The 13,998-nt window shown below is 38.2% G+C and overlaps 1 protein-coding gene and 3 non-coding genes across 4 annotated transcripts; all 4 read left to right on the top strand.

Annotated features, from left to right (window-relative positions):
• The first annotated feature begins 2,667 nt into the window (after positions 1-2,667).
• Positions 2,668-4,518, top strand: LOC109162248. The gene is made up of 3 exons (XM_019310968.1): positions 2,668-2,848; positions 3,170-3,344; positions 4,509-4,518. The coding sequence occupies exons 1-3, from the start codon at positions 2,668-2,670 to the stop codon at positions 4,516-4,518; spliced, it is 366 nt and encodes a 121-aa protein (XP_019166513.1).
• Positions 4,519-9,418: 4,900 nt separating this feature from the next.
• TRNAP-AGG lies at positions 9,419-9,490 on the top strand. The gene has a single exon. It is a non-coding gene; the product is annotated as a tRNA-Pro (tRNA).
• A 1,335-nt stretch (positions 9,491-10,825) lies between these two features.
• Positions 10,826-10,897, top strand: TRNAP-AGG. Its single transcript has one exon. It is a non-coding gene; the product is annotated as a tRNA-Pro (tRNA).
• Positions 10,898-13,695: 2,798 nt separating this feature from the next.
• On the top strand, positions 13,696-13,767 carry TRNAP-AGG. Its single transcript has one exon. It is a non-coding gene; the product is annotated as a tRNA-Pro (tRNA).
• The last annotated feature ends 231 nt before the right edge of the window (positions 13,768-13,998 follow it).

Genomic DNA, 13,998 nt, shown 5'->3' with positions numbered 1-13,998 from the left:
TTCCACAGTAGGGTTCAGAACTTGATGAATCGAGCCTCAATTCTTGGGGAACCATTCACTGATGAGAGAGTGGTCAAAAGATTCTTAGATCTTTACCTAAACGCTTTCGAATGAAAGTAACTGCTATTCAGGAACACACAGGTTGGGAAAAGAAGACTGTCGGGGAACTCATGAGAAGCTTACACACATACGAACTGGAAGTTCTTGCTGATGATGATATTGGAAGCAACAGGAAACAAAAGTCGGTAGCCTTTGTGGCTGAGGCTGATCGAGAATCTGACACAGACCGACATAGATGATGAAACCTTAGCTCTTCTAACCAAAAACTTCAAGAAAATTTTAAAAGTTTCAACAGAAAGGGTCAAGGTCAGCCTACCAGGACACAATACAAAGGCAACAACTCCTCATATCAAAAGGTAGAAACAGCACATTTCTCACAAAACAATCAATCTCAGACTGGGCGATCAAGACAAAACAGAAACAGTTCCACAGACACAGGAAAACCCCTTAATCGGTCAGTGCAATGTAGGGAATGTGAAGGATACGGTCACATAGAGGCTGAATGTGCAACATATCTTAAAAGGAAAAAGGCTATGTCTGTAGCTACTCTTAGTGATGATGAGGAGGAAACTTCAAATGATCAATCAGATGATAATTTAGGAAACTTTGTAGCTTTCTTTACTGCTACAGACCTTCAGTCAGACGGAGATCAATCTGATGGAGAATCATACATATCAACTGATGATTTTGAAGAGAGACATACTCAACTTGAGACAGAATTTGCAAAACTTGTTGCTAGCTGGGAACAACTTGTGAAAGTGAATAAGAATCTGAATGACGAGCTGAAGCAAAGAGATGATCTTCTAAAGAAATTGAATGCAGAACTGGTCATAAAAGAAGATCTCATCACTCAGATACGGTCTAGAGAAGGAAAACTAATAAAGGAATTAGAGAGCTTGAAGAAAAATATCCAGATGATGGACACCACATCTACCTTAGATAAAATTCTAGACTCTGGCAGAAATCCTAATGATAAAAAGGGTCTGGGATTTGAACAAGGAGAGTCTTCGAATAACGCACCAAAGTTCATCAAAGAGGGAATGTCTAAGACCACTGCTGATCACAGGTATGAACAAGGACAGTCATCTCAGTCAGTGCAAAACAAGGGAAGGAGGTACGATCAGAATACTGATACTAACCTGGCCAGATCAACTCATCAATCTCATTATTCGAGGTTCAAAAATAAGATTGTCAAAGTTAAATATTACACTCCCATTTGTCACTACTGTCAAACAAAATGTCATACTCGACCTGAGTGTTATTTTTTCTACAGAGATCAAAGGAAGGAAAAATATCAGAATAAGACTATTACACCATTCACTAGACAGGTTTGGGTCAGAAAGTCAGAAGTCATCTGCTACCCAACCATTGTTCTGACTGCATCTACAACTGATGCTAGATGGTATTTCGACAGTGGATGTTCCAGACATATGACTGGAAATATTAAGTGTCTGATGGCTGTTCAATCCAGCAGTGGTGCTGTAACATATGGAGATGGACAAAAAGGTAAAATCGTGGGAAAAGGTATCCAAAATGTACCAGGCTTACCTCAATTAGAAGAAGTCCTGCTAGTCAGTGGGTTAAAAGCGAATCTAATTAGCATCAGTCAGTTGTGTGATCAAAATTGGAATGTGTGCTTCGATCGTAACTGCTGCAGAGTTAGTGACAAAGAAAATCAACTTGTCATGGAAGGAACTCGGTCCTCATACAATTGTTATGTTTTGACAAATGAAACTGCTTGTCATCTATCCAAGTCTGATGAATCAAAACTCTGGCATAGACGACTGGGTCACATAAACTTCAGAGATATGATAAGCTGATAAAACTGGAAGCAGTAAAAGGTGTACCTAAGATCAGAATTGATCCAGAAAAAATCTATGGCGCATGTGCAATTGGGAAACAAATCAGAACTCCACACAAAGCAGTAAGAGGTATCACCACTGAGAAATGTCTAGACCTTGTCCATATAGACCTCATGGGGCCAACACAAAGTGAAAGTATTGGGGGAAAGAAATATATATTTGTGTGTGTGGACGACTTCTCTCGATACAGCTGGGTATACTTTCTGAGAGAAAAAACAGAAGCCTTCAAGGCCTTTAAGACTCTGTGCATAAGAGTTCAGAAGGAAAAGGATGAGTCCATTATAAAAGTTTAGAGATTGAGGAGTGATCATGGAAAGGAATTTGAGAACTCACTATATTCAGACTTCTACTCCGAGCATGGTATATCACATGAGTTCTCAGCTCCTAGAACTGCTCAACAGAATGGAGTAGTGGAAAGAAAGAATCGAACTTTACAGGAAATGGCTAGAGTCATGCTACATGCCTCACATCTGCCACAACGCTTCTGGGCTGAAGCAGTTCACACAGCGTGTCATACTATAAATGGGGCCTATCTTAGACCAGGAACAACGAAAACTCCTTATGAGATCTGAAGGGAAAGAAGCCAAATCTGAAATATTTTCATGTGTTTGGAACAAAGTGTTATGTGCTAGCTGATAGAGAACAAAGAGGGAAGTTCGAACCCAAGAGTGATGAGAGTATTTTCCTTGGCTACTCTCCGAACAGTCGTGCCTACAGAGTCTACAACAAGAGGACTCAGTCTGTGATGGAGTCAGTGAACGTGGTTATCGATGACAACCCAGAAGAATCAGTAGACTCAACAGTGATAGAGTCTTCTCTAAGTGATCCAGATGCAAGTAATAACAACAGTCAACTCAAACCACAAGATTCATCAGATGAAGATAAAGAAAGTTCAGAACAGGAGATAGATCTCATGAATGATGTTGGTAAAGACAAGCCCACCAGAACTCAGAAAAACCATCCATCAGATAACATTATTGGAGATCCATCATATGGGATGAAGACCAGAAGCAGAATAACAAATAATCTGACAGAAATATCTGGGTCTGCTTGCTATACCTCAAAGATAGAACCCAGAAATGTCAAAGAAGCCTTACAGGATGATCTGTGGATCAAGGCAATGCAGGAGGAACTACATCAGTTTGAGCGGAATCATGTCTGGAATCTTGTACCAAGACCTGATGGTGTCAACGTAATTAGAACGAAGTGGATCTTTAAAAATAAAACTGATGAAGCCGGGAATATAGCCAGAAACAAAGCTCGGTTAGTTGCTCAAGGTCATACTCAGATTGAAGGGATTGACTATGACGAGACATTTGCTCCTGTAGCTAGACTCGAGTCAATCAGAATCTTGCTGGCTGTTGCATGCATTTTGGGATTTACATTATATCAGATGGATGTCAAGACAGCATTTCTGAATAGGTATCTCCATGAAGATATCTATGTGGCTCAACCTAAGGGTTTTGAAGATCCAGAACACCCTACTTATGTCTATAAGCTTCGAAAAGCTCTCTACGGTCTTAAACAAGCCCCACGGGCATGGTATGAACGACTGACACAATATTTGCTCCAGCATGGGTATAAACGCGGAAGTGTTGACAAAACTCTGTTCGTAAAAACTACTGGAAGTCATGTAACCATAGCTCAAATCTATGTTGATGACATTGTGTTTGGATCGACCCTGCAGAAATACACTGATGAGTTGGTAAAAGTAATGGAGGAAGAGTTTGAAATGTCCATGGTTGGTCAACTGACATACTTCCTAGGTCTACAGGTCAAGCAAAGTTCTGAAGGATACTTTATTTCGCAAGAGAAGTATGCTAAGAATCTTGTCAAAAAGTTTGATCTGGAAACATGTAAATCTTCCAGAACACCAATCTCCACCTCTACAAAAGTATCGAAAGATGAAACTGGTGCATCAGTGGATAACACAGTCTATCGTAGCTTGATAGGCAGTCTACTGTATCTAACTGCCAGTCGACCAGACATAATGTTCAGTGTAGGAATCTGTGCAAGGTATCAATCTGATCCAAAGGAATCTCATCTGATAGCTGCAAAACGCATTTTGAAGTACATTAAAGGAACGATACAGTATGGACTCTGGTATTCCAAAGACAGTGAACTGAATCTGGTTGCATACTGTGATGCTGATTGGGCAGGAAATATTGATGATCGGAAAAATACTTCTGGAGGATGTTTCTTCGTTGGTAAAAACTTAGTATCATGGCTAAGCAAGAAACAGAATTCAATCTCTCTAAGCACTGCAGAGGCAGAATACATAGCTGCAGGTGGTTGCTGTACTCAGTTGGTATGGATGAAACAGATGTTTCTGGATTATGGTCTTACTCAAGGAACAATGACGCTCTACTGTGACAATGTCAGTGCTATTAACATCTCCAAGAATCATGTTCAACATTCCAGAACGAAGCATATTGACATCAGGCATCATTACATCAGAGACCTGGTTGAATCCAAGGAAATTGAATTGGAATACATTCAGACTGACAAACAACTGGCAGACATTCTGACTAAGCCATTGGATGCTAATCGTTTTGAAATTCTCAGATCTGCTCTGGGAATTTGCAGAATTGACTGATTAAAGCAGTTGGTCCGTCAAAGAGGAGTTGGTGTATACGGGTCAGTGTTATGATTTGACTTTCCTTAAAGACTCATCTCTATTTATGTTAAGAAGATTATTTAACATTATGCTTCTCAGAGATATCTTAAAAGATCTTAATTTCTTTTCGAATTTCAAATTTCCTTGGGTTCCGTTTCCTTCCTAAAAAGGAGTTGTACCGTTGTGTCAATCAATCGCGTCTGCATGATATTTGACAAGCCGCATTAATTAGGGTTCATCACCCTTAAGCCTATTTGATACCGGGTCAAGAAGAAAAACACATCTTCGATCACCACAGCTCTCAACTTTCTATCTCTCTTGCATATCTGCCTTCAGTGATCTGCTCTTCTCTTCGCACATAACCTTCAATGGCAGACCCTGTAAGAAACATCATTATCAAAATTGGAAGCAAGACACACTCTCCGGAGGTGGCCCTTAAGCATATTCAGACGCTGCTGCAGTTTGCTATGAAGAAGAAGCTCAAACTTGATCCTCTGCTTCGCGACGAGATTCTAGTAACTGTGATGACCTATTACCCAGAGTTTTATGCAGAATGGTCTGAAGATGATGCGACTGAACTGCTTATGATGGTTTCTGAAGCCAGTGATGAAGTTTCTCCAGTATATATTCCAGAACCCTTGGATGGAAATCGGGCCGGGGCATTCCTTCAATACTTTGCACATCGAGCCCTAGAATTGGTTGAGGCCTCTCGACAGCAAGAGGAGGCGCAACTTTTGTATCTCGCAGCTGCTCAAAAAGAGGCAACACACAGACAGGAGATCCTCCGAAACAGGTCAAACTATTCTGAAACTCCTATTGAAATTTCACCAGATAAACCTGATGTTTCTGCTACCCCATCTTGTGTGCCTGTTATTTCTGAAAATTTAACTGCTTTGGATTCCAAGAAGCCTCTTATGAATGTTGATTCTTTATCTTTGCCTTTGAGTGAATCTGTTGGTATGAAAACTGATGTCTTGCATGTGTCTGATGAGAAAGCAAAGTCCTCTGATGAGCTAAATCCACTGAGTTTAGTCGTTTACTCTTCTGATAATATTGCTCTACCTCCTGCTGAGAATGTTGATGACACTAAAGAAACTTGCTCTGCTATTGATACTCCTGTTTTACCTGCTACTGTTGAAACTGTTGATTTATCAAGCCCCCACAAGTCTGAGAAAACAGGTGGAATTCCTGTTTACACTGCAACATCTTTAGGAGAGAGTCCGGAACATGTGCGACACTTTGCTGGGCTACCATCTGATTCCATCCCTCAACCATATCGAGTTATTCATCCTTCCGAATCCTCTAGTGAAGATGATAAAATACTGGCTGAAGTGTATGGATCTCAAGCACTTCAATCTGATGTTCCAACTGTTGAGGCAACTGCTCATCCTGACTCCACGAATTTCAAAATTCGAGAGATTTCAAATATTATTGGAAGCTCGTCTGCAAATGTTTCTGATTCTAGCCACTCTGTGACTCCGGTTCAGTCCCCAACCAAGGAAACAAGACGGTCAAAAAAGAAGAATGTCCCAGTAAAGGTTGTTGTTGAGACCGGTGATGATAATACTGATGTGGATCAGCCTGAGAAGAAGAGAAAATCGAGTGAGAATGTTAAGCCTAAAGGAAACCCGCCTGTTCAACAAGTGTTCAAGACTCTGCGATCGTCTGTTAAGCAAAAAGGATCTACTGCTATTCAAGCTACCTCTGTACCAGCCCCTTCTGTCAGAAAAGGGAAGCCATCCACACGATCAAGAGGTCGATGTATTACCCCTGAGGTCCCACCTGTTGAAGAAACTGACCCATCTGTTTACCGGCCTCAGTTTGTATCTCCTGCTGCACAGGCCAAATGGGCTACTATGGTTATAAGGGATCTTATTGTTCAAAGATCGGTGGACGAGAACCAGCTGAACTCCGTTTCTGACATTCTGCCCTTGCTGAATGAAGCCGGATTTTTGAAAACTGTCACGGACATCTGCCCTTACTCTAAGCTGCTCACATATGAATTCTATTGCAATCTCAATGATGAGATTGACGTTCTCACAGGGCCACAACCGATGCAGATCTTTATCAGAGGAAGGTGGTATGTTTTTGGGCCGGATATGATTAATGAATAATATGGCTTGCCAGCAGTTCAAGAAGAAGCTATTACTGACTGGGACTTAGTTGCCAGAACTCTGACCGGTGGGCAGACAGAATCATGGCCTACGGGTGACAAGGACTATCCGCAAAGCTCCCATCTCACGTCCAGATATGTGATTTTACACCGCCTAGCTCTTCACAACTGGCTCCCATCAGCCCATTTTCACACAGTTGGCAAGCTTCTGGCTAGGTTCTTATTTCGAATTGGAACAAAGATGCAACTTGATCTGGGCAAATGGATTTACTATCACATCCTCACCCTGATTCACCCACGCGAACAGAAGGTAAGACTACCCTTCCCAAATCTGATTTTTGGCATCCTTACCACTCAGGGCCTTGAGCCTATGCCCAGTGAAGTGATCAGCCCAACGTTGCTTTATACTGTTGATAAACGTCTTCTGTCTGGAGATCACATTCGGGATGTTGTTCCTGTGACTGCCCCATCCAATCCTGAACCAGATGCTGTGCCTAATGACGCTCCTCATGCTAAGGATGTTCAGCTTTCCATATAGCTGAAGGCAAGAGTTGCTGATCTTGAGACGGTGCACAGCATTATTGCAAAGCAACTGACAGGTGCCCGTACTGAGCTAGCTACTGTTCTTCTTCGTTTGAGCCTGACTGAAGCTGCTGCTGCTGCTGATCCTGTGAAGTCTGACAGTGACTCTCACTCCAATGCTTGATCTTTGGCTACCATTGGCAAAAAGGGGGAGTAGTATGAACTCAGGGGGAGTTTAATTTTTTTGTTTTTGTTCGAGTCCCTTCTGGCCCTGGCTGGGCGTTTATGTTTTTTGATCCTAAACTGTTTTGGATCCTATGTTTCTGTTTTCATTCTATGTAATCAGTTCGGACATATGGGTTGCTTCATTATAATAACCTATCTTAGCTCTTTGAGTTTCTAGTCGAGTTGTTTTGCCAAATAATAGCCAAAGGGGGAGTTTGTTAGTGTTTTTAAATGTTCAAAAAACCCCATATTATAATTGGCAATATTATAATGGCATACTAATATAGGTTTAGAGTCTGTCCATTTATCTCTACAGATAACTGATCAATCAGAAGCAACAACAGAAGGACTGACACTGAAGATCTATTTTAGGAAGCTGGTTTCTTAAAAGGCGTACGCAGTATTATCAGACTCATTTGGAATGATGATCAGCGTATAATCTTAAGAAAGGTATGGACCTAATCTTCTGAGATTACATTCCTATTTTATAGTCCTACCTGCTACAATCAAAGACATCCATGGAGAGTGGTTATTGAAGGATCTATAAGTACCCTTATTCGAAGAGAATTAGGGTTACGCCGAAAGTAAGAAGAGACACTCCATATCTGCTATATGAGATTAAATCTTTGATTGTCATGCATCTTATCAATACAATATGTTCACGGTGATTAAGATGAAGAACTTGAGAAGAGTTACTACTACTTAAACGAAAGGACACTGTGATCACACTGTTGTGGGAACAACTTTATAGAGCGTCATTGAAGTGGACTGCACCAGAGTGGGCTCTCCAAGTGAAGGGATTTCATTGGACTTCTGTATGCATGGCTCTCCATCTTCAACAATCCACTAGACCTGTGTAGACTGGGTTTGAACCTTGTGTGGGGCACTTGGGTAAGATTATTGTATATCTACCTTTGTACATTGGTTTATGATTTAGTGGATTGGACGCCTATGTGATCGTCTCCCAGACGTAGATACACACTGTATCAAACTGGTTAAACATTCTGTGTCTTTGGCTTTTGTGCGGTTATCTTTCTCTTATTCTCTCTTTGTGATCTATCATTACTGATTGGCCTATTATCTGAATCAATCAGTAATCTACATCAATCATCTAATTCTGTCAATTTACTTAAAATGAGGAATTGCAAAATTACATGTGGTATCAGAGCTTTTAAGTCTACATAGTGACTTGATCCGAAGGGCTATTTTAGTTTTGCATTCTCCCTGTTTTTGTGCAAGTCTCTCTGTGTGTTCGTTGCCTGGTTGTTGTATTCAGGATGGACGCAAGTATGAAACCGCCAGAACTAGATGGTCACAACTACTCTTTCTGGAAGGCTCGAATGGAGATATATCTTCAAGCACAAGGTACTAGGGTTTATCGCACAATCCTAACTGGGTGGAGTCGGCCTACTACTCAGAATACGCAAGAAGTTGCAGAAGAAAAACTCATGTACGGTTGGATGTAGCAAGTGCTTGGTGGCAGTTTATTGGTTTTTATGGGTTTCCTGAGGGGGCGAAGTATGGAATCTTGGGATTTACTTCGCTACCTTTCAAGTTTGACATCGATGCCTTGTGCGGTTATTGAAGGACTTTAATGACTTGTTAAAAGAGTGTGAGAAAAGGGATAGAGTTGTGCATCCTCCATTGGATGTTGCATGTGTTCCAAGAGACAGTTAGAGAGTGCAAGTTTAGCTTACTTTGGTACTGTTTGGTAACAAAGTAAGCTTATCTGCCAATTTAAGCTTGTTTGACTACTAGTAGCTGTTTGACTTAGTTAAACAGCCAATATAAGTGTTTGATTAATTAGTTTTTCTGTAACAGGTTATTCTTCCAAAACGCTAAAAATCAAAAAGTTGCTTAATGTAGCTTTTTCAATATGGTTTTTTCAAAAAGTCATTTTGCATATAATCGACTATCAGCTAGTAGCAAAATTACTAAACACTTATATACGATAGGCTAATGTTATCAACTAGTCAAACCCGCTAACCCAAATATTTTAAATTATCAAAATTATAAGAAGGGCATTTGGTCTAGTGGTATGTTTCTCGCTTAGGGTGCGAGAGGTCTCGAGTTCAATTCTCGGAATGCCCCATCTTCACTTAAAAATCCAAATAATAAAGAATTCTAAAACAATTTTGTCCCATAAAAACAAAAAATTTTGTATTTTCAGTATAATATACAACTAAATTTGAAGAATACATAATTATGGTCATGATACACTGCTATAATGGTACTACTTTGTTATATTAAATTAGAGACAAAGAAATATGAGTCCATACTCCATAAACCATAAAAGTAACAACTTCGCCAAGATTGCGTAATAAGTTTATACTCTCTAAATTCAAAAAATAATAATTGGTGTGTGTTGATTGATGGGACCATTTTACATGTTTATTCATAATAAGAAAAGTAGAAAGTCAGCTATATTTATCCTCACAACATTATGAGGTGATTAAAGTTTTAAAGACGGTATAATTTAGAATTCAACGTATTGTAACAAGTTTGAACCTAAAATTTGATGATTCTTTAATGCTCTTGCCTTAAATATTGATGAATAAGATAAAGTGTGGGATATGTTTTAAATGGTTTGCTGGCCTTCATATACTTGTAGATTAATGTCTAATTTGCACCTTGTGACTATTAGCAAAATAAAATCTCTCATCTTATTTTGAATTTGTTAACCAAAGTTTTATCCCGAGAGCTAGGCAGGTAGGTTAAGGAAAAGTAGTGTCGGTGAAGAATATACTAGGTTATTAGGGGTGCTTGACGGTGGAATGCGTTGGTCGTAGTGCTAGTTTGACTATGTTATGGAGAGAGGGAGTGGAGGTGGAGTTCCTGGGTTTCTCTAATAATCATATTGGTCTGACTCATGTACGTCTGGATGTAGCAAGTGGTTGGTGGTAGTTTATTGGTTTTTATGAGTTTCCTATGGGGGCGACGTATGGAATCTTGGGATTTACTTCGAAACCTTTCCAATTTTACTTCTATGCCTTGTGCGATTATTGATAGACTTTAATGACTTGTTAAAAGAGTGTGAGAAAAGGGATAGAGTTGCGCATCCTTATTGGATATTGAATGTGTTCCAAGAGACAGTTAGGGAGTGCAATTTAGCTTACTTTGGTACTGTTTGGTAACAAAGTTAGCTTATCTGCCAATTTAAGATTGTTTGACTTCTAGTAGCTATTTGACTTAGTTAAACAGCCAATATAAGTGTTTGATTAATTAATTTTTTTTCTCACAGGTTATTGTTCCAAAACGCTAAAATTCAAAAAGTTGCTTAAAGTAGCTTTTTTCAGAAAGTCATATTGCAAGTAATCGACTATCAGCTAATTGCTAAATTACAAAACACCTTTATACGATCGGCTAATGTTGTCAACTAGTCAAAGCCGCTAACCCAAATATTTTAAATTATCAAAATTATAAGAAGGGTATTTGGTCTAGTGGTATGATTCTCGCTTAGGGTGCGAGAGGTCTCGAGTTCAATTCTCGGAATGTCCTATCTTCACCTAAAATTCCAAATAATAAAGAATTCTAAAACAATTTTGCTCCATAAAAAAAATTATTTTATATTTTCAGTATAATATAAAACTAACATTGAAGAATACATAATTATGGGCATAATTGGTCATGATATACTGTTATAATGGTTCTAATTTGTTATATTAAATTAGAGACAAAGAAATATGAGTCCATACTCCATAAACCATAAAAGTAACAACTTCGCCAAGATTGCGTAATAAGTTTATACTCTCTAAATTAGAAAAATAATAATTGGTGTATGTTGATTGATGGGACGATTTTACATGTTTATTCATAATAAGAAAAGTAGAAAGTCAGCTATATTTATCCTCACAACATTATGAGGTGATTAAAATTTTAAAGACGGAATAATTAAGAATTCAACGTAACTAGGGTGATTGTAATAAGTTTGAACCTAAAATTTTATGATTCTTTAATGCTCTTGCCTTAAATGTTGATGAATAAGATAATGTGTGGGATATGTTTTAAATGGTTTACTGGCCTTCATATACTTGTATATTAATGTCTAATTTGCACCTTGTGACTGTTAGCAAAATAAAATCTCTCAACTTATTTTGAATTTGTTAACCAAAATTATATCCCGAGAGCTAGGCAGGTAGGTTAAGGAAAAGTAGTGTCGGTGAGGAATATACTGGGTTATTAGGGGTGCTTGACGGTGGAATGCGTAGGTCGTAGTGCTAGTTTGACTATGTTATGGAGAGAGGGAGTGGAAGTGGAGTTCCCGGGTTACTCTAATAATCATATTGGCATTCATGTACGGCTGAATGTAGCAAGTGCTTGGTGGCAGTTTATTGGTTTTTATGGGTTTCCTGAGGGGGCGACGTATGGATTCTTGGGATTTACTTCACTACCTTTCAAGTTTGACTTCTATGCCTTGTGCGGTTATTGAAGGACTTTAATGACTTGTTAAAAGAGTGTGAGAATAGGGATAGAGTTGTGCATCCTCATTGGATGTTGCATGTGTTCCAAGAGACACTTAGAGAGTGCAAGTTTAGCTTACTTTGGTACTGTTTGGTAACAAAGTTAGCTTATCTGCCAATTTAAGCTTGTTTGAGTACTAGTAGCTATTTGACTTAGTTAAACAGGCAATATAAGTGTTTGATTAATTAATTTTTTGTAACAGGTTATTGTTCCAAAACGCTAAAAATCAAAACGTATCTTAATGTAGCTTTTTCAATATGGTTTTTCAGAAAGTCACTTTGCATGTAATCGACTATCAGCTAATTGCTAAATTACAAAACACCTTCATACGATTGTATAATGTTATCAACTAGTCAAACCCACTAACCCAAAAATTTTAAATTATCAGAATTATAGGAATGTTATTTGGTCTAGTGGTATGATTCTCGCTTAGGGTGCGAGAGGTCCTGAGTTCAATTCTCGGAACGCTCCATCTTCACCTAAATATCCAAATAATAAAGAATTCTAAAACAATTTTGTTCCATTAAAACAAATAATTTTATATTTTCAGTATAATATACAACTAAATTTCATGAATACATAATTATGGGCACAATTTGTCATGATATACTGTTATAATGGCTCTAATTTGTTATATTAAATTAGAGACAAAGAAATATGAGTCCATACTCCATAATCCATAAAAGTAACAACTTCGCCAAGATTGCGTAATAAGTATATACTCTCTAAATTCAAAAAATAATAATTGGTGTATGTTGATTGATGGGACGATTTTACATGTTTATTCATAATAAGAAAAGTAGAAAGTCAGCTATATTTATCATCACAACATTATGAGGTGATTAAAATTTTAAAGACGGAATAATTAAGAATTCAACGTAATTAGGGTGATTGTAATAAGTTTGAACCTAAAATTTTATGATTCTTTAATGCTCTTGCCTTAAATGTTGATGAATAAGATAATGTGTGGGATATGTTTTAAATGGTTTACTGGCCTTCATATACTTGTATATTAATGTCTAATTTGCACCTTGTGACTGTTAGCAAAATAAAATCTCTCAACTTATTTTGAATTTGTTAACCAAAGTTATATCCCGAGAGCTAGGCAGGTAGGTTAAGGAAAAGTAGTGTCGGTGAAGAATATACTGGGTTATTAGGGGTTCTTGACGGTGGAATGCGTTGGTCGTAGTGCTAGTTTGACTATGTTATGGAGAGAGGGAGTGGAAGTGGAGTTCCCGGGTTACTCTAATAATCATATTGGCACTCATGTACGGCTGAATGTAGCAAGTGCTTGGTGGCAGTTTATTGATTTTTATGGGTTTCCTGAGGGGGCGACGTATGGAATCTTGGGATTTACTTCGCTACGTTTCAAGTTTGACTTCTATGCCTTGTGCGGTTATTGAAGGACTTTAATGACTTGTTAAAAGAGTGTGAGAAAAGGGATAGAATTGTGCATCCTCATTGGATGTTGCATGTGTTCCAAGAGACAGTTAGAGAGTGCAAGTTTAGCTTACTTTGGTACTGTTTGGTAACAAAGTTAGCTTATCTGCCAATTTAAGCTTGTTTGACTACTAGTAGCTGTTTGACTTAGTTAAACAGCCAATATAAGTGTTTGATTAATTAGTTTTTTTGTAACAGGTTATTGTTCCATAACGCTAAAAATTAAAAAGTTGCTTAATGTAGCTTTTTCAATATGGTTTTTCAGAAACTCATTTTGCATGTAATCGACTATCAACCAGTAGCTAAATTACTAAACACCTTTATACGATCGGCTAATGTTATCAACTAGTCATACCCGCTAACCCAAACATTTTAAATTATCAAAATTATAAGAAGGGCATTTGGTCTAGTGGTATGATTCTCGCTTAGGGTGCGAGAGGTCTCAAGTTCAATTCTCGAAATGCCCTATCTTCACCTAAAAAAATCCAAATAATAAAGAATTCTAAAACAAATCTTGTTCCAAACTTTGAAGAATACATAATTATGGTCATGATATACTGCTATAATGGTTCTAATTTGTTAAATTAAATTAGAGACAAAGAAATGTGAGTCCATACTCCATAAACCATAAAAGTAACAACTTCGCCAAGATTGCGTAATAAGTATATACTCTCTAAATTCAATAAATAATAATTAAT

This window comes from Ipomoea nil, unplaced genomic scaffold (assembly GCF_001879475.1).
Source record: "Ipomoea nil cultivar Tokyo-kokei standard unplaced genomic scaffold, Asagao_1.1 scaffold2928, whole genome shotgun sequence".
NCBI lineage: Eukaryota > Viridiplantae > Streptophyta > Magnoliopsida > Solanales > Convolvulaceae > Ipomoea > Ipomoea nil.
The sequence above is the reverse complement of the archived record's forward strand: the minus strand, read 5'-3'. Positions and strand labels throughout refer to the sequence as shown.